The sequence below is a fragment of the Hyaena hyaena genome, unplaced genomic scaffold (assembly GCF_003009895.1).
Source record: "Hyaena hyaena isolate Hyena2069 unplaced genomic scaffold, ASM300989v1 scaffold_16, whole genome shotgun sequence".
Classification (NCBI taxonomy): Eukaryota; Metazoa; Chordata; class Mammalia; order Carnivora; family Hyaenidae; genus Hyaena; species Hyaena hyaena.
Window position 1 is genome coordinate 2,285,169 of NW_024080650.1, and position 20,630 is coordinate 2,305,798.

The window sequence follows — 20,630 nt, forward strand, 5'->3', positions numbered from 1 at the left end:
GAGGGAGTCACAGACTCTGAAACAGGCTTCAGGCTCTGAGCTGGCAGTCAGCACAGAGCCCGACGCGGGGCTCGAACCCACGAACCGCGAGATCATGACCTGAGTGAAAGTCGGACGCTTAACAGACTAAGCCACCCGGGCGCCCCTAAGAGCATGTGTTTTAGGGCTGAACAGATCTGGGCTCCAGTCCTACTTCTGACCCTCACTAGCAGCATGACCTGGGGCAAGTTGTTCAACCTCTCTGAGCCTTAGTTGCCTCATCCATAAAATGGGACTGATACTGGTTTGTACCTAACAGCGTAGTTGAGAGTCAAATGAGCTAGTGTATGTGCCTGCCAGCCAGTGGTGAGAGTGCTGGCTCTCCTCCCCGAGTCTCAACGTTAACATAAAATGGAAGTCCACACCCTCTGTTTCACCAGGATGTCATTCTGAGGTGGGACATACCAACTGCTAAATAATGCAGCCAGCCCGTGATTTTTGCAAGTGTTGTTATAGCAACCATATTTTTTAAAGTCACTAAAAACTGGCAAAGAACATGGAACTGGGACTAGGTGACAACACAAAGTGATGGGATGACATAAATAAACCTAGAAAGAAAGGAGAGGAAGGAGCAGGGAATACGAGATGCAGGCAAGAAAACGCACGCTAAGTGAGAAAAGGACAGCCGTGTCTGAGTGGGGGCTGGGAATCTCTGCCTGGTCTGGACAGAGCAGAGGGCGTGAACTTGGAAAAAGTATTGCTACATGGTCCATAGCCCTTCCTATCAGGGCTGCCTGAGCCACTTTGCTGCTTGTTGGGCACCCCCTGGCAGGAGACAAGGGACTGTCCGCCTAGAATGTCCCCAGGGATTGGACCAAAGAATCCTGGCTTGAGCTTTGAAGTCCTGTGGTTTTTCCCCCATTTGCTTCTGTCCTACCTGCCTGCATTTCCCCTGGGAGCTCTCTGGCGGGAGCCACACCATCCCTGTCATCTCTCTGTAAGTTCCCAGGAGCTCCTGGCATCAGAGAAGTACCAGAGATCCTCTTCCCCCAGGAGTGGGAGGAAGTCGGAGAGATGGTCTCACTCATAGCTGAGTAATTCGAGTAGCATCGTGGGAGCCATACTGCCTTGGCAAATACCAGGCAGATACCTCATGAAGGACTTAAGAGAAACCCCCTTCTCGAGGGACCAGGAGAGCCCACGTGATAGAGCCGAAGCTCTCATGGTCACAGGGGAAATGAAGGACCTACCGTGACATGAAGGACACTTGTGCTGTCTGTCCACCCTAGATTCATTTTCTGCTCGGTTCTGTGCTTGGAGACCGACCCTAGGGGTCGCATTCTTTTGGGTTCACCTGCCAGCTGGATTCTTGTTGGGCTTGACCGATAGGAGGCATCTGAGACTGGAGGGCAGCAAGAGAGAGAGGTTGGAGTGTACCATCCCTGCCCCCTACTTTGACACTGGCTGCATCCCTCCAGAAATCACAGCCTGCAGCTCTCACCAGGCTCCTATGTTACCATTGCCTTCCCTTGCTCTCCAGTCCTAAGGGCAGTAAAGCTGCCCTCTGCTGCTGGTGTTTGGGAGCCCAATCACCCCTTGTAGGTTCCTTTAGCCCCACCCACACTTGTATAAATAGCGCCTCCATTAAAGTCTTCTCCTTTGAACCATCCGACTGGCCCCATGGGGAAAGAGTAAAGGTACCAAGTGTCCCAGTTTGGGTGGGATTCATTTTCCGAGGCAGCAGTGGTGCAGGTTAGAGGGGAGGAGGTGGAATAAACTTGGGGCGTGTAAGGCAGGACTCAGGAGTTGAACAAGGTAGGTCACATGGTTCTAAATCATAGGTCATTGTTTCTGATCTGTGCCAGTGCTGAAACTGAGGAGACATTCTCTGGTGGGGGAAAGAAGCAGTGGAGACTGGGGACTTAGTTCACTCTGGGAAATCCTTCCGCATCCGATAAGGCTCAGTCCCAATGAGGGTGGGAAGCCCAGAGCTGGACGTAAGACCAGAACCAGCTGCGAATCACGAGAGTCATTTCCACCAGAGAAACTGGAGTAGGTAATAAGGATGGAGGTGAGGAGGTTGAGAATTACTCTCACGGTCTTAGAGGAGTCTGAGTAGGGATGAGACAGGCAGGAAAGGACACATTAAACAGAAGCCTACACTTTCTGTCTTATGTGGTGATAAATGTATGATGGCAGAATCCCATAACTCATGATTATGCAGTTTTGGCTTTTTCTTTAGTAATGTTAGGGGGAAGGAAAGGATTATGATAAAAGTGGGCAACTTCTCTGGTGCCAGGAAGGGAGATCACAGATAGTTTAGGAGGTGAGTTGCTGGTGTGTTAGCGTGGTAGAGGAATTCTGTTGGCAATATATGATACTGACTAGACTTGGGTAGAGCCATCCATGGACCAGCCCCCCAGCCACCTGGCCTCGTGGAGGGGAGTTGCTCTTCAGTCCTTCATGAGGCATCTACCTGGCAGTAGCTGGACATCATGGCTCCATCTCCATCTCTGCTCACTTTGCTGCTGGTGACCCAGGAATGCCTGGCACTCCCCTCCCCATCTATGACCCAGATGCCTCCCTTCAGGCTTTCCCACAGGGCTAAAGGAGGGCAGACCACATTTCCCTTTCCTGATCTGTCCCCTTATTCCCTTTAGCACCTCCACAAATGAGTATAAGAGAAGACTGGAGGTGTAAAGTTTAGTTAAAAAAAAAAGTCAAGTGTGTAAAATCTCACTTGATGTCTCTTTAACAGGTTAAATTAATCTTGAGTCTTGATTTGCACATTTTGGAGAAAATTTGATGTTTTGCCAATTCCCATATACACATGCATCTGTATTTGGGGCTTTATATTCTATTTCATTGGCCTATTTGTCTATCATGGCCCTGAATACCTCACTGCTTAAATGACTGTAGCTTCATAATAAATATTGGTCTCTGGTAAAATAAGTCCCTTCTTCAAAAAGGTGACGTGGCTTCAATTTTGGAATAAATTTGTCAAGTTTGCTACTGATTTTTGTTTCTGGATCTTGTAGCCAACTACGTTATTGCGCACTTTTATTGTTCTATTCATTTTTTACTAGATTTTTTTTGTTTTCTCTGTGTAGACAAGTATATTACCTGCAAATAAGGACAACGGCCTTTTATAATTCTCATATATTTTTTCTTGTCTTATGCTGCTGACTTCTACTACATGTTGAATGGAAGGGATGGAAGCAGATGTTTTTTAATTGTAGGGGTATATTTTTTATTACTACTATTTTTATTGGGTATTAGTCAAATTATATCTTCCATTTCTTCTTTTACTTTGATTTACATTTTTCAAGGCATTATTTTACAGTTTGTTACACTGCAAATGTAATGACATGTAATTTTATAGTATTATTATTTAAAAACTCTTGTCCAAAATTATTCTAATATTTCACTTTAATTTTATTTGCTTCTTATATTTATATTTTGCTTACTTCCATAGGTTTTGAAAATAAGTTCTGCCATAATCAGTGGAAGCAGACCTTTTTAATCTTGTTCTTACTTAAAATATTTTTTAATATTTATTTTTGAGAGAGAGAGAGAGATTGACAGTGTGAGCAGCAGAGAGGCAGGAAGAGAGGGAGACACAGAATCTGAAGCAGGCTCCAGGCTCTGAGCTGTCAGCACAGAGTCTGACACGGGGCTTGGAACTCACAAACTGTGAGATCATGACCTGACCCGAAGTCAGACGCTTAACCGACTGAACCACCCAGGCGCCCCAATCCTGTTCTTATGTTAGAAGGGAGCACCAACTCCTCTCTCATTCTCATCTTGGGATTCCCACTCACTGTTTTGGAAACTCCATTGTCCACCCAAAGGATTGGCCTCACCCAGGGTCTACCCCTCTCTCCTTGGCAGTACTTTCTCTGGTGTTGAGGAACTCCATCTATGAGAATGCCCTGGGGGTTCCAGAAGGCAGCTCAAGGCTTTTGACATTCCAGGTCCCACAGAACAGCCAAGGATGAACTCTTCCTTCCAAATCTTCTCCCCATCTGCATATTTTGTAGGCACACCTCTTCATCCTTCACATTTTCCTGTGAGTGGCTGTTGAATCCGCTTGGAAAGGCATGAGACTATGTGTTCTCTATTTTGGTTTCTCCCTCTCTCTCCCTCTGTCTTCTCTTTCTTTCTCTAAGGAGAAAGAACTTATTTTTTGAACTATTCCTGGATGAGGTTAGGTGCCTTGTTTTCCCAACAGCTATTCACAAGGGAGCCCAAATAACAACTCACATTTCACTGATTTCACTTCTACATCAAGGACTTCCAGGTGGGGTAATGGTGGGGGGATTTAGCCATCTTTAAATGGTGAAGTGAGATGACATAGAGATTTAAGCATGCTTCCGTGTCAAGACTGTCACAGAACCTGGGAACCAAGATGGTGGCCCCTTCCACTGCTGGTCCGCAATCTCTCTGGGTCACATGGAGAACTCCTCTTAGAGGGCCTTGAGTAAGAGTGAGCCTGGGGATGCATTCCACTGGTGCGTCCCTACTTCTTGATCCGAGGCTTTCCCATAACTTAGATACTTCTATTGAATCCCCACCTCCACCACCTAGATTTAGCCCATAAAGGAAAAAGCAAGGACAAATACCTCTGGTGTTCAATTAACTTTTTTTTTCTTTCTTTCCCAAAATCATAGGGACTGGAAAGAGTGGTCCTTGTTTTTTTCTTCCTCTATGGAAAGGACTTCCCCTACATCATAGTCTCCTTCCTGAGGATCATTAAACTTCCTGGCTCAGGCTTAATGGTGGAAAGGGCATTCTCAAAGTTATGGAAAAACTCCTGTGATTTGAGCTGGCCTGGTATGGTTGAGAGTCCAAGAGGACTACAGACTTGAAATCACAGAAAATAAAAATACTCTGATTTGATAATCCCCAAATATTATATTCATGACACAATGTTTTGGATTCATCTAGAAGAAATTGTTCCTATAATTAATCATTCTAAAAATAACATAATATTTTTTGACTGCTTATGATGTCCTAGGCATTTTTCTAAGATATATATTTAGACCACATATAATCCTATGAGGTAGGTACTCTCAGTACTCCCGCTTGATACATGAGGAACCAAGCCTGGCTAAGGGGTAAGGTATCACACGGTTAAGCAGAAAATACTGTCTGAACCTGATTCTGTATGATTGTGCATCCCAGACTCTTTCGGTCCATCCCCACACCCTGGCCACTTTCTTCAGCCTGCTCCTCAGCCTACTGCCCAAGTCTGTTCTCCCTTTAAACACTCCCCACTCGAACACTCCCCATGCTTTGTGCAAATCAAACAATTCATCATTCCATGTGTATTCCATCTCATCTCCCCTCTTCTGCATCTTTGATCATCTGTCCCCTTTGCCTGGGATACCTTCTCTCCACCATCATCCAGGGCTCTGCCTAACTACCCCACCACCCCAGACCTTCTCTGATCCCCATGGCTGGAAGGAAACTGTCTTCTGAATTCCTTCCACTTTTGTGTTTACAGTGTCTCCATTTCATATATTATCTCAAGAGTCGCCTTGCGACACAGGCTTGCATCTCCATCAGCTCTGTTCCTCCAGCGGCACAGAGGCTGGATGAGTGGGCAGAGGACCCTTTTGTACACACAGTGGACCATCCCTAAAGCCAAGTTCAGTCAAAAGATTGTGTTGGATCCGGAGCTGGGGTTCACATTAAACAACACTAAACAACATTGATACAAGATTCCAGGAATGACCACTTTCATTTCAGCCTGTGACTCATCTGTGGAAATTCAGTAGAAGAGTCAGCAAAAGGATGTGAGGACCTTCTGCCTCCATGGCCTTCTGTTCCAAGGGCTGACCTTCCTGCTTCTTGGAGGCAAGCCTCCTTCCTGCCTATTTCCCTGTCCAGCGATTTCTTCTTCGTTCTAAGTTCCAGTAAATCCCTTGCCTCCCATGAGTTGGTTATATCTGAAGAAAGTGACAACCACATTTTTTTTCTCATACAAGTTTAATCTCTTGGAAAAACTGTCCTGTATTTGGCACTCTGTGAACACAGGAGTAGGTTGGACAAGAAACCCCAGGGAGCAACGTGTGCCTGGTTGGTATGCCTCAGGAGGGAGGGTGGCCTGGTGACCAGAAAGCATTTGGTTCTTGGGAAGCATGAAGAGTGACCACTGCTTGGGGTCAGCTGGTAGTGACTTGGGCAAGAACTGCACACTGTGTCTTGGGTGGCTCCAGACTTGCTTTGTCTTTGAATATGAACAAACCCCTTTTCCCACTACCTTCTGTCCTTTGGGTCAGGGTCACCTCTCCTCACAGTCTGCTTTCCCATATGCTCTAGTATTACTTCCCAACAGCTCCACGTACATTCAGGTCAATGTGTCCAGACCTCCCCCAGTGAGGGCATGTGTCTCCTGGGGGAAAGAAACACGGGAGCCCTTGAGGGGCCCTGGCACAATTCTCTTTGGTTTCTCTGGAATTGTGGAGTCTGGGTTATAAAGTCATATGGATGGGATGCACTCTTTGCTTGCCAGAGGGAGGGAAGGTATCTTTCGTGCAACTTAAGATTCTCCCAGAAGGTCAGAAACCAGTTTAAATGGCCCTTTAAGCATTCTTAGAGAAGGTTATCTCCTTTGGACTCCAGAATACAGTGACTGAGGGCAGTTCCCTGAACTAGAGTTAGACCTTGGGGCAATGTTTTGGCTCTAGCAAGTGTTAGCTATGCGTCCTTAAGCAAGTCATTTCTTCATCTGGAGTTCAGATCTCCTCACCTAAGAAAGGAGTAAGTTGAATCATGTGCCCTTGAAAGGCCATTTTCTGCTCTGGTGCCCAATAGGTGTGTGTGCATGTGTATCTTTCTGAGTTCAAGGGAGAGAGAATGGTTAAACTGAGGAGGTACGTTTCAAAGCCATCATTTTCCTCTAGAAATAAAACTCTTAATTTTTCTAATCACTTCCCACATGTCACATTCTCCCTCACAAGTCTGGAATTAGTTTTTATGCTTGAGTGCTTGAAGCCATCTTTTGACTTCTTCAATTTGAGAACCAACTTATTTGAATATTGGATGCTAAAAGAAAAATCTCTAATAGTTGCATCACAAAGCCATCTTTTCTCTTGTTCTGACCACGGAAATGGATCTGTTTTGTCAAATAACACTAAATTTTCAATATATAATTGGATACATTCTTACATATCTTAGCCCATTAAAAGTATCTTAAGCTTATCATTAATTAGTCTTTTTTTTATTTTAGAAAGAGAGAGCATGAGCAGGGGAGAGGGGCAGAGGGAGAGAGAGAATCTTAAGCAGGCTCAGGGCTTGATCTCATGACCTTGAGCTCATAACCTAAGCCAAAATCAAGAGTTAGATGCTTAACTGACTGAGCCACACAGGCACACCTCATTAATTAGTTTTGAGAAGAAGAGGGTAAACACAAGTGCAATTAATTTTTTATTACCTTAACACCAGTTAGATGAATGGACAGTCTCCATGCAAATAGTTTTTATTACACAAACAAGACAACTTTTACAGGAAGGGGTAACATGGGCATGGAGTAGTTTCTGCATGCATGAAAACACTCCTGGGCTGTGAGCTTGAGGGATGCAACCTGCATGAGCCTGGATGCTGGTTTCAGCTGCCACTGTTCTAAATATGCCTTCAACACGTTTCTTCTGTTTCAGGGTTGAACTGTTTGGGTGGCTATTACTTCATTTATATCTAAATATACTAACATGTGCAAAAGATGAGAAGGGAAACACTTGAACACTGTGGTTAAGATTCCATATGTTAATTATTTAATTGGATAACAGCATAACACTCATTCCCTGGAAAATCACAAACACACACTGATATTTACAAAAGTTATTTCAGTTAAGTTTCAATGAAAAGAGGATGATCCATTTCAGGGTAAAATGGAAAAAAGGGCTGAATTCTTTTGACACACACAACTGGTGCACAGTCTACTCTTAACGAATCTTCTGGTTAGGAGAAGGGTCTGGATGGGGGTAATAAATTAAAGCATAGTTATTGTTCCATTTGTAACAATGCAGATAACTCCAATACTTAGCTGCTTGGCCTTCAAATGCATTGTGTATGTTTTGTAAACTTAATTTTTACAAGCCATTTGGCATAAGCTAATATTAAAGTGAGTTTGCATTTTCTGAGGGTACAGCGATTGGGCTGAATGTGAGTCAGACGGGTGGTGATGGAAGAAAACATTGGTTGAAACTTCACTGTTGGGGAAGTAAACCAACACTTAATGAAAAAACAAACAGGCAGACAACTTGTTAACCCTTTCTCTACAGAAAAGTCAGAGTTGTCCAAATGTGATTGGGGCAGTCCCAAACCCAGGTACCATTTGTAGTCTCTGCTTCAAAATGAACAAGGAAATATTGAAGACATATATACACAATCACCACCAACGTATAATAATGCAAACATTATACAGCCCTGGGGTGTGCTCCTGACAACATGCGGGGAAGACTGTAGACATGTCTGAGGAGGCTGAAGGCAGGGGCAGTCACTGAAGTTCTGAGGTTAAATCTTCCTCATTATAACCCAGGGCAAGGGTTCCTTTCTTATCCCAGTGTAGATGGGCTGCACTGTGAAGAGTTCAGGGGTCTCTGGTCCAAAGAAGAGGAATGAAAAAGTGGAAGTGTTTCTTCACATTAAGTCACAGTGAACGGGGATTCCCTTATCCAAACTGTTCAATATCACATAGCCATTCTTATCACTAGTTTAGTTAAAAAGCATTTTCATGAACTATAGCCTTAATGGGCTCCCCTAATAGTCCTGTAAGGTAGACAGTACAAGTATTTTCATCATTCTTATTTCACTGAAGCAAAACCAAGAAACAGAGTAAACATTCAGGTCCCGTGAATCTTAGAATAAGATTTGAACCCAGGCTTTTCCGTTCCAAGTAGAGATCACTTTGTTCTCAAAAGAGGATTTGTCCCAGAAAAGTGATCCAGACCTTAGCAAAAGAGCAACATAGATTATGTTCATTGCCAGTGGCAAGCTCCACCCCTTTCTCTGTCCCCTTCCTCCCTGACATTACAGCCTCTGAAATCCTTTACACTAATGTATCAGGGACAGGGTATGTTCCTCGTTTCAGGACTGTATGTCTTCACCCAAAAGAATAAGCTTTCAAGCATCAATGGAAAAGAGATTTTTTTGGTCCTTTCCTTTGAAATCGCACCATTGTAGATAACCAATGGCCTGGTTATGAGAAAAATTCCTTTCTCCACAGCCAGAATCCTAGAGAATATTCTTAGGGAGGTAGTAGGAGCTGAGTGGGAAAGTTCAATGTGATGGCATGAACTCTCTTCCCAAGAGGCTGTAAACCCACACTCTGATGAACTTATCCTTGCTTTTCCATTGTGTTTAAGTGGCTTATTCCATAGCCTTTTGACTTCCTGCAAACTGATGAGATAGAGAATGAGGGTAGGTAGATGGAGAGTGAGTGCCAATAACTATTTGAGGCTGCTGACTAGCCATCACTTGGTGACTCCAATAGTTACTGCCATTTTTTTGTGTTATTTAAGTTTTGCACACAGTTCGTAATCGGTAAATGCCAGCTCCCGTTGCCTTGTCCAATCTCATTGGTGTGGACAGCACACAGGAGGCATTCAGTCAATGTCAGCTGCATTGAGTCTCACTGCTCCTTGAGGGCAGTGAAGTGGGAACACAGCTGCTCTCCTCCAGGGCAGCCTGTGTGAAGTTGGTTACTGGTTACTGGTGGACGGTGTGCTCTGAGCGCTGGCTTTGGGGTTTTCCACCGTGTTACACCAGCAGTCACTTGAGCCTGATACAGTCCACCTCTTCCGTGGCCGGCATGCCGCTGGTTTTGAGCTCCAGGTCGGCGCTGGACTTGCTCCCGTGGTGGGAGGGCCGCCAGTGGAGCAGCAGCATCTTCTTGAAGTACTTCATGGTGTTGTTCTTGACCGTCACGAAACACACGGTGTTGATCATGCTGTTGCTCATGGCGATGCACTCGACCACGTAGAAGGCGGTGAGGTAGTGCTTCTCCTTGACGAACACGGAGGGGAAGAAGTCGCGCACAATGCTGAAGCCATAGAAGGGCGCCCAGCACAGCACGTAGGCGGTGAGGACGCACATGAGCACCAGCACCGTTTTCCTGCGGCAGCGCAGCCGCTTCCGGATCTGCTCTGTCTGGAAGCCCGGGACGGCCTTGAACCACAGCTCGCGGGACACCCTGGCGTAGCACAGGGTCATGGTGAGCACGGGGCCCACGAACTCCACTCCGAAGATGAACAGGAAGTAGGACTTATAGTAGAGCTGTTGGTCTACCGGCCAGATCTGGCCGCAGAAGATCTTCTCCTGGCTTTTGACGATGACCAACACCGTCTCTGTTGTGAAGTACGCCGAGGGGATGGCGATGAGAATGGACACCACCCAGACCAAAGTGATGAGGAAGGCGGCTGTGTGATAATTCATCCGTGGTTTCAAGGGGTGGACGATGGCGAGATACCTGGTGGGGGATGAAAGCCATCAGTAATCATGATGTGTGCTTGGAAACATTAGCACTGAACGAAGCCCAGTCAGGTGCAAAAGCGGACCGGATGGCTCAGTGCGTCCCCATGTAATTATCCAGCGTCAACAGACGTCATCTTATTTTAGCAACGTCATTTGGGGGTAGTGCAGCGGTTTAGTGGAAACAGCACAGGCTTTGGGCATACAGGTGCAATAAATCCCAGCTCCTCCCACTTAGCGGCTTTTGGGTCTGGAGCGAATCACTCAGCCTCTCTGAGATTTGTTACCTCAAGTGCAACATGGGATAAAATGACAACCTACCTTGTGGGGCTGCTGTAAATATTAAACATGATGTTTGTAAACTGCTTTGCATGTAGTAGGTGTTCAATAAATATATGTGGCATTGTTGTTATTATTATTAGTCCTATTGATACCACCTTGGCTTTCAGTCTTGCCATTCTGCCCAAGAACGTAATACTTTCAAAACTCTTTATTCCAAATATCGTATGGTTTCAAGGTGAAAAAAAGACTCCAGAGCTCAGAGAGAGGTGAGGGTCTTTACAGGGTAGTGCACTAGGGCTTTCTCTCTCCTCCCCCTCAGGGATCATCCTGCATTACGTAGCAGGAGTGTAGGGGTGTGCTTGGGGTGGAATCTAAGGAATCTATCTAATGTGAGAAGCAAATGACTTGCCCAGCCTCACTCGGTGCAGGACCAGGATCCAAGCTCCTGATACAGCGCTTTTACACCCACCTCCCTGTGTTGTCTCAAGCTCAGATGAAGTGTGTGAAACTGCCTGGACACCATAAAGCGGCACACAATGTTAGACTTTATCCTGCTCTTTCCAGCGAGCGACACTGCCTGGGAAAGAGGTTGGGGCCCTTCGTGGGGTCAGTACAGGCTGCTACTGAGCAAGGTTTTGCTATTGGCAGCTGGTGCTCATTCTGGCTGAGGAGCTCTTGGAGCAGGTGTGGGAGGGAGCAGGGGTATTTATACACCAACTCTCCTAAATCATTGTCGGGGGAGCCAGAGAGGGCCTTCAGACAAAGAAATGCAGGCGTTGGCAGGTGGGACAGGGGCGCAGAGGTGACAAGAGCAAAGGGGTGTGAGAGGAGCATATCAGTAGCATCTGCTACAGCCTGGTAGATCCACAAAAACTAGAATAATCAAGTGACAGGTCAAAAGCAACTTGAAGGAAGACACAATCATTACGTTAGCCATGTTGTCTGGGAATGCTTCATGGAGCTTGTGAGATTCTTGTGAGATTATGACCAGTTTCTTTCACCGCACTGATGAAGGCAAGGTTCTCCTGCCCTACAGCGTATGAGGTGAGTGAGCACCCAACACCTGACAATGGACAGATGAGCCCTAGAGTGTTAACTAGTCACATACACCCACCGCCCAGGCAGAGGGACACTGCCCACCATGCAGGGCCACATGGGAGTGGCACTCAGGAACAGAATGAGCCAGCAGGGGTGGTGGACAGCAGGCTTTCTAGTGACGAGAGGATGAAGTGGTCCTTGGTTCCCACGAGAGGAGGTGATCAGCTTGTTTGAATAATTTTGCCACCTGATAGGGAGGTGACACACATCAGGTGGAGGGGAAGATCTGGTGAGAACTGAGGGCCTCGTGGCTAAGGGACCTTGGGGGCCCTGTGGGGCTCAAAGATGTCAAAGCAGCATTTGGAGCTTCAGGCTTTACAATATGGCAGCCTGATAAATAACACTCAGGTTCTAAACCAATTGAAAAATAAGGCAAAATGGTAATAAAGATGGATGGCCAAGCTCTCACTTCCATTGTGATGGCGCTGGTCCTGGATAGTAGGGCTTTTCTCTGTGAGCATAGGGGCCACTCGGCAGTCAATGAGGTAAACCTACAAACCCTGACACAGGCCGGTGAGACAGACACAGGCCTCCCTGTGCACTTTATTTTTTGGTAAAACATGCCTGTTCTATGTAGAAATATCAGAAGGGCTCTCTACTGCCATTTCTGGATGCCACAGCTAGAAGAGCAACGTTCACATGAAGAGGACCCAGGAGATGTTATTTCAACTCATAGAGACCCTAGGAGAGTGCTGATCTCAGGAAGCACACGGCCAAGCAGACAGATGATAACAAAGACCTTGTAGATGTCCCTCTTGCCAATGGACAAACCATGGGAAAAGATCAGTTTTAACAAAATACTATAGCTTCCAACATGCTTTAGGGAGGTTTGCCCTCTCAGGACCTGACAAAAAGCTGGAGATGTTGTCAGTCAAGTTATTATTATTTCTATTTCACAGACGAAGAAATGAAGTCCCAGGAGCATAATGGATTCATCCAGGTGAACAGCTTGGAACCCAGATGTTCTGAGTCACTCCTAGGCCAGTGTCCCTTGCTTTCTTTTTTTTAATGTTTGTTTATTTATTTATTTATTTATGTATTTATTTATAATGTTTTTTTATTTATTTCTAGGAGAGAGAGAGATACAGCGTGAGCAGGGGAGGGTCAGAGAGAGAGGGAGTCACAGACTGAAACAGGATCCAGGCTCAGAGCTGGCAGTCAGCACAGAGCACAAAGCAGGGCACAAACCCAAGAACCGAAAGATCATGACCTAAACGAAAGTCGGACGCTTAACCGACTAAGCCACCCAGGCGCCCCATAATGCTTATTTATTTTTGAGAGACAGACAGACAGAGTGCAAATGGGGGAGGGGAGAGAGGAGACACAGAATCCGAAGCAGGCTGCAGGCTCTGAGCTGTCAGCACAGAGCCCAATCTCGGGCTTGAATTCATCGGCTGCGAGATCATGACCTGAGCTGAAGTCAGAGCTTAACTGACTGAGCCACGTAGGCACCCTTCCTTTGTGATTTATTTGATGACAGCTCTGAATTTTGGAACCTCTTTTGTAATAAGGAAGATATTATTGGGTTGAAAATATTAGAATTTAAGAGTTAACGACAGAGGGGGCAGAAATGTAGAAATTCTCTCTGGCATTGGTTATCGAGATACTTTTCATGCTGGAACTATATTGGAGGGGAATTGAGAGGGAAGGAGAGAGAAAGAAAGAGACAGGAAGAGAAAGACATGAAGTCCTGAATTAGTTCTGCTTCCAGAGTCCTCTGGCTACCTAAACGGCAAGCCCTCACCTTGGCATCTCAGGCCCTGCTTCCTGGACTCCAGTGGACAGTGGGAAAGAAAGAAATTGGATGACTTTCTTGTATCACACACAAAAGTAAATTCAAAATGGGTTAAAGACCTAAATGTGAGACCTGAAACTATAAAAATCCTAGAAGAGAGCACAGGCAGTAATTTCTCTGACATCTGCCGTAGCAACTTTTTTCTAGATATGTCTCCTGAGGCAAGGGAAATAAAAACAAAAAATAAACTTGGGACGACATCAAAATAAAAAGCTTCTGCACAGTAAAGGAAACAATCAACCAAACGAAAAGGCAGAGTGCTTGTGTGGCTCAGTCAGTTGAGTGGTTGAGCGTCTGACTCTTGATTTTGGCCCAGGTCATGATCCCAGGGTAATGGGACTAAGCCCCGAGTCAGGCCCCTCACTGAGCGTGGAGCCTGCTTGAGAGTCTCTCCCTCTCTCTCTCTCTGTCCCTCTCCCCTGCTCACACACTCTCTCTCAAAACAACAACAAGAACAACAACAATAAAACTAAAAGTCAGCCTACACAATGGGAAAAGACATTTACAAATCACATATCCAATAAAGGGTTAGTATCCAGAATATATAAAGAACGTATACAACTCAACACTCCCAAAGCAAATAATCCAATTAAAAAATGGGCAGAAGACATGAACAGACATTTCTCCAAAGAAGACATACAGATGGTTAACAGACACATGAAAAGATGCTCAACATCACTCATCATAAGGGAAATACAAATCAAAACCATAATGAGATAGAACCTCATGCCTGTCAGAATGGCTAAAATAAAAAAGACAAAGAAACAACAGATATTGGCGAGGATGTAGAGAAAAAAGGAACCTGCATGCACTGCTGGTGGGAATGCAAGCTGGTGCAGCCACTGTGGAAAACAGTATGGAGGCTCCTTGAAAAGTTAAAAATAGAACTAGCCTGTGATCCAACAATCACAATACTGGGTATGTACCCAAAGAATACAAAAATATTAATTCAAAGGGATACATGCACCCCTATGTTTACTGCAGCATTATTTGCAATAACCAAATAATGGAAACAGCCCAAGTGTCCATTTATTGATGAATGGATAAAGAAAATGTGATGTGTGTGTGTGTGTGTGTATATATATAATGAAACATTACTTAACTATCAAAAAGAATGCAATCTTGGGTGCCTGGGTGGCTTAGTGGGTTAAGTGTCAGACTCTTGCTTTTGGCTCAGGTCATGATCTCACAGTTCATAAGATTGAGCCCCGCATCGGGCTCTGCACTAACAGTGCAAAGCCTGTGTGGGAGTGTCTCTCTGTCTCTCTGTCTCTCTCTCCTCCTCGCTCTCACCCCTACCCCGCTCTCTCTTTTTATCTCTCTCAAAATAAATAAACATTTTTAAAAAATGAAATTTTGCCATTTGCAATGGCCTGGATGGAGCTAGAGAGTATAATGCTAAGCAAAATAAGTCAGAAGAGGACAAATACCATATGATTTCTCTCGTGTGGAATTTAAGAAACAAAACAAATGAACAAAGGGGGAAAATAGAGAGACAAACAAATATACTCTTAACAATGGAGAACAAACTGGGGAGGTGGGGGGGGATGGATGAAATAGGTGGTGGGGATTAAGGGGTGCACTGGTCACGATGAGCACAGGTGCTGTCTGCAAGTGCTGAGTCACTATATTGTACACTTGGAACTAATAGTATATTGGATGTTAACTAACTGGAATTCAAATAAAAACTTAAAAAAAAAAAAAACAAGAACGATGGTAATATTTCCCACTTGGGTGACTGGTGGAAAGGCAGAGCTGCAGGTGGAGCTGGGAAGCTGACGTCAGAGCTGGTGAAAAAGGAGCTACACTTTGCATTGTAAGCGGATGGCTGCTTCCTAAGAAACTCCTATGTCGCCAAAACCCCCAACGTTATGACGACAAAGGTTTCCACGGGTCAGAGGGGATGAGGACATGATAACTCTCACCTGAGAGAGCATCAGAATCACTCAGGGAATTGGATGAAAATGCAGATCCCTGGGACCTAGCTCAAGGGATTCTGACTTAGTAGAGCTGGGGTGGGGCCCGGGAATATGACTTTGTACCCTTTGCCTGGGGGGTTTTGTGCAGTTGGTCAACAGATTTTATAAACACTGGTTTTAGGGCTGGAGAGCCTCAGAGCTGTGATAACAAAATTGTTTATCCTGCAGGAAATATGTTATAAAAAGAAGATGGCTCTTAGAGCTCTACGTGTATTTCATTATGAAAAATAATGAACTGTCTGATTAAAAAGGACAACAAACCTAAATAGCACTGAGAGCAAGAAAAAACTGAAGAGTTCAAAGGAGATAGAAGGGAAAAAAAGATGTTTAAAAAACACATCATCAGAATGAATTTAGGGGCGCCTGGGTGGCTCAGTCAGTTAAGTGTCTGACTTCAGCTCAGGTCACGATCTCACAGTTTGTGGGTTCAAGCCCTGTGTTGGGTTCTGTGCTGACAGCTCAGAGTCTGGAGCCTGCTTCAGATTCTGTGTCTCCCTCTCTCTCTGCCCCTCCCTTGCTCGCACTCTGCCTCTCTCTCTCTCAAAAAAAAAAAAAAAAAAAAGAATAAACATTAAAAAATTTTTAATAAAATTAAAAAAAAATAAAAAATGTGTTTCAACACACCATGGACCAAGAGGATGTTTTACCAACTGTCCCCCTCAAACAGAGCCACTGATGGCCTGATGCTGGCCTATAGCTCTATAGCTGTTTACATAAATAAAACGTGTTAAGATTTGTCACAAGCTGCTACTAGAAATTTTATAGATTTTATAAATTTATAATAGAGCAAGGACTGCCATAACATCTCATGCAAATGTATGCAAATGAGCCCATGGATGTACGCAAGGAAACAAAGGCAAGGATGTCCTTCCCTCTTTTCTACAAATAGGCAGTTATCTTATTTTAAAATCAGCTCTACAACAGAGGCACTAGAAAGGGTACATTACTGTATGATTCTGTTTTTATGAAGTTAAAGAACAGGCAAAACTAAGCTATGATGAGTGAGATCAGATCCATGGTTGTGTGCGGTGTGTAGACTGACTGGTAAGGGGCACAAGGGAGTTTTCGAGGTGATGGAAATGTTCTATGTCTTGACTTGGATACTGGTTACAGGAAACACTTGGTACATGTGATCTTGACCGGAGGCTGCCCTGGTGAAGCCTCACGTGGTTTCTACGTAGTTAGCTGCCTAAACTTTCCGCTTTTGTGTTCGTCTTTGAGGCTACTCACGGTCACGTGACAGGCTTATACCCACTCTGTGGCAGATGTGGTATCTGCAGGCACGGCCCAGAGCTGGGGGGCTCAGGAGCCTCACTCTTGCCTACCTTAGGGGGGAACGTGAGCCCCAAGTGGAGAACCCAGGTTTCTGCTTGCCTTGAATTATGAACCAGCATTTAGACCTGCAGCAGCGCCAACCTGTCAGGGCTGAAGTGAGGAAGGGGGCAGTCTGGCCCAGCCCCCCTCTTGACCCTGGCCCAGCATCCTCACCTGTCAATAGCGATGGCCAGCAGGGCGTTGGTGGAGACGTAGAGTGAGACGGTCCGCAGGTAGTTGACAGAGGCACAGAGCACGTGGCCGTGCTCCCAGGAGAGCTGGCGCACCACATAGTAGTCCATCTCGAAGGGGCAGCAGATGATGGCCACCAGAAAGTCTGAGATGGCCAGGTTAGCGATGAGCAGGTTGGTCAGGTTGCGCAGCTTCCTGTAGCGGGCGAGGGCAGCAATAAACACAAAGTTGCCGACGCCGCAAACCAGCATGATGCCCGCCAGTGCCACACCGATGACGATCTTGGCGGCGAAGAAGGTCCGAGTCTTGGTCATGTCCTCGTCCTCGTCCAGAGGGAGGTCGTAATCACCGTAACTGAAGTTGAACGGGAGGGAGGAGGTATGGTCTTGAGCTGGACTGACGTTGGGTGCAAAAGTAGTGTTTCCACGCTGGGCTGCCATGGTGGAGATTGCAGATGGAGCGGTGTGCGGGTCTGAGAACTGTGAGCTGGGTATCCAGACTTCTTGCTGTCGCGAGTCACTGAGCCTAGCACCCTGCCCACATCCTGAGAGTCACCGTGCCATCCTGGACCCTGGAAGGAGACACAATCAGTGGGCAACATGCAGGAAAACACCTGGTAATATTCTCTCAGAGTCCCCCAAGTATAGGCCAACCAGACCCAGTGACTACCCTCAGACAGAACTACCTGGGCTTTGGGGGAGAGGGGACATGAGATTTGGAAACTGGGAGATCCTCCATTGGCTGTCGGGAGGTACTGGGTGGGACAGGATGAACTAGACTCTCCACAGACACCCATGAAGAGCCCGCATGTCTGTCCTTGTCCCGGGGGCCAGGACCAGTCTGACTGCCCAGTCACACTCCTCTTCCCCACCATCAACTCCCACAAGGTCTCCGCAAAGTTTAACAAGCTTGTTCCAGGTGACTGGCCCAGGCTTCCACAGCAGCCACCATGTTGTGTCATCTGTTAGTCAAGGACAATGAAGCTGGAGGACTGGAACACACAGCAAGGTCCTTCCTCCAAAGCAGGGAACTTCTCCCTCTGTCCTGGGCAAACCTTGGACATGGCCATCACTGAATCCATGTGCACACGAACAGGCTGAGTCATCCTGGGCCAGTGATTTATGCGGTCCCAGTCCCGATCTTCCTATAAACCAAATCCCTGCTGCCTAGGTGGGGGTCTGGATGTAGCGGAGGCTGGCCAGGCATCTGTGGGATGGATGACTGAGGGTCTGCCCAGGATTCTGCAGGTGAAGGGGGCTCTGCGTGGGAGGGACTTCTGCTGGCTCCTCTGTGCTGTGGGAACCAGATCTAACAAGAAACGCTTTGTCTGCTTCCCCTCCTCGCTTCCACTTTTGTGATCAGCTCCCTGTCTCCTTCAGCAGCACCTCACCCGGTTCCCCACCAGAATCGGCCCTGACTGGGAAGCACCATATCTTGTCACCAAGGTCTGTGTCTTCTGCATGTGGTGCCTGCTCCAAGACCCCCCTTCATTGAAAACAGCCACCAAGGCGCGGCGGGTGGGGGGGGGGTGTCAGAGAGGACCCAGGAGGGCCTGAGGGCTGAAACTGCCCCTCACTGCCTGAGTCCTTCATGTTTTTTAGGGTCTGAAGATGCGCACAGCAAAGAAAAATAAAGTCTCTGAACTACTGAGCCCTTAGGAGATGGGGCACCACCGGCTTCAAGGCATCGGCGGGCCTTGGGAAGCAACCAACCAACCAAACAAAAAAAAACCCCCGAGATCCCAACACCAGCAGAAAGAAGACCCCAGCCATCAAGCTGTGACCTGCCTCTCCAGGCTTAACACAACTGGAAACGACTCCAAGTGTGGGCGCCGCGGGATGTTGGTAACAAGAAGTGGACCAAAGTTGACGGCGGGTTTGGCCCGGCCCTGTCAGAGGAGGGGGAGAGTGAGGGACAGGAACTGTATGGCAGCAGGGGCGACAGTCGCAGGGTGGCAGGGCGCTCGAATCTGCAGCGCGTGCGACAACTGCGTACCCGAAGTTAAAACCTCCTCCGTCAGACGACGTTCAAGTCCCAACGGCGCCCGCAGCCGGGAGCGTCCTCCGTCCGGGTCGCCTCGCCCTTTCCCGCGAAGCCCCAGTCCCCGAAGACCGTGCTCGGCCGAGACCGAGAAGCGGGAGTCGCGTGCTCTCGGCTGCCACGCTCCGCGAGGAGGGGACGTGAGCCCGGGTGACGCAGGTCTCGGCCCCCGTTTTCGGGGGGGATGCACCCTCCGCCCTAGACCAACCCGCCCCGGGAGCCCTCTCCCCTCCCTGCCCTCCTTACCCACCCCGGCGCGGCCGCGCGGTCCGGGAGGCGCCGCCCAGCAAGGGCGGGAATCAAGTCCGAGATTCAGGCTCAAAAAGCGAAGCATGCGAGGCCTTCGGGCGAGAAGAAAACTGGGGGTAGGGGCAGGATCCGGGGGCGCGGGGAGGGGCGGCGCGGGAATTATCCGGAGATGCTCCCGTCTTCAGCTTACCTTTCAAAGAGGTGCCCCCCGCCCAACCCCTCCCCTGCAGTTTGGCGCTCGCCTGCTAGCCCAGCCGCCCGCCGGCCCCCTCCTCCCGCGCCCGCGCGCCCCAGTCCCGGCTTCCCGTCGCCGGGTCCCCTTCCTGGTCCTGGCGGGCGGTGGGCTCTCCCGGCACGCACTGCTCCACCTGGAGCCAGCCCGGGAGCCTCCCGTGCTTCTTGCAAGCAACCCGAATCCCCAGAGACAGAAGTGGGAGTCAGCGCCCCCAGCCCGGGTGACGCCCCCACCGCACCGAAGGAGCCCCCGGACCGCGCAGAGCTCAGCACCTACCTGCCTGCGCGCCTCTTCCTAGCGCGCTCCGCTGCCCTGGCCGCTGGGTTCCGTCCTGGGGGACCGCCACTTGCTCGTGCAGTGGCGCTGCGTCCGGGGTGTCCTTTCTTCCTCGCTCCAGCGCGCTTCCCCTGCGCGTCGCGGTCTCTGTCTTCCCGCTGGAGTTGGCGCTCCGCCCCTGCAGCTCAGCAAGGCGCCTCGGACCCTGCCCGGTGCGCCCCGCCCCGCGCTCGACTCCGCCCCGGGGTCCCTAGCCTGCCCCCGCGCCGAGGCGCCGGGTGGGCGCTCCGCTCCTGCACCTGGTGTGCTCTGGGCGCGGGCGCGCGGAGTCCTGGCTGCGTTGGCACGGATCCCCAGTCCGCCGGGTTGGCCGCTCGAAGGGCCTTCTGCGTCTTGGCACCGAAGTGTGAATGAGACCTCAATAGCTGCGGTTAGGTGGTGCGGATTCTGAGCACTCGGTGCCCCGCCGAGGTGCCTCGCTGGGGTCGCCCGTGCGGGAGCTGGGTGTCCAGTCTTTGGCAGGAGCCCCGACCTAGCGTCCGCTCCCCCTATACAAGGCGGCTCGTTTAGGAGGAGGCTGGGGTACATTCCATCGTGCCCCAGAGCTGGAGCTGGGGAGGCTTTGGAGGCACGTAGAGGGCCTTCTAGGGTGGGTGGTGATGGAGGAGGGGGCTTTCGGGGAGGAAGCTGGGGATCCCGGGCAGATTGCCCTGCTCAA

General features: G+C 48.2%; 1 protein-coding gene across 1 annotated transcript; it reads right to left on the bottom strand.

Moving 5' to 3' along the window:
* Nucleotides 1-9,753: 9,753 nt before the first annotated feature.
* Nucleotides 9,754-17,552, bottom strand: PROKR2 (prokineticin receptor 2). Its single transcript, XM_039223754.1, has 2 exons — nt 17,095-17,552; nt 9,754-10,450 (listed from the first exon to the last, which is right to left on the bottom strand). Exons 1-2 carry the CDS (start codon nt 17,550-17,552, stop codon nt 9,754-9,756), a joined length of 1,155 nt encoding a protein of 384 aa, XP_039079685.1.
* Between the last annotated feature and the right edge of the window lie 3,078 nt (nt 17,553-20,630).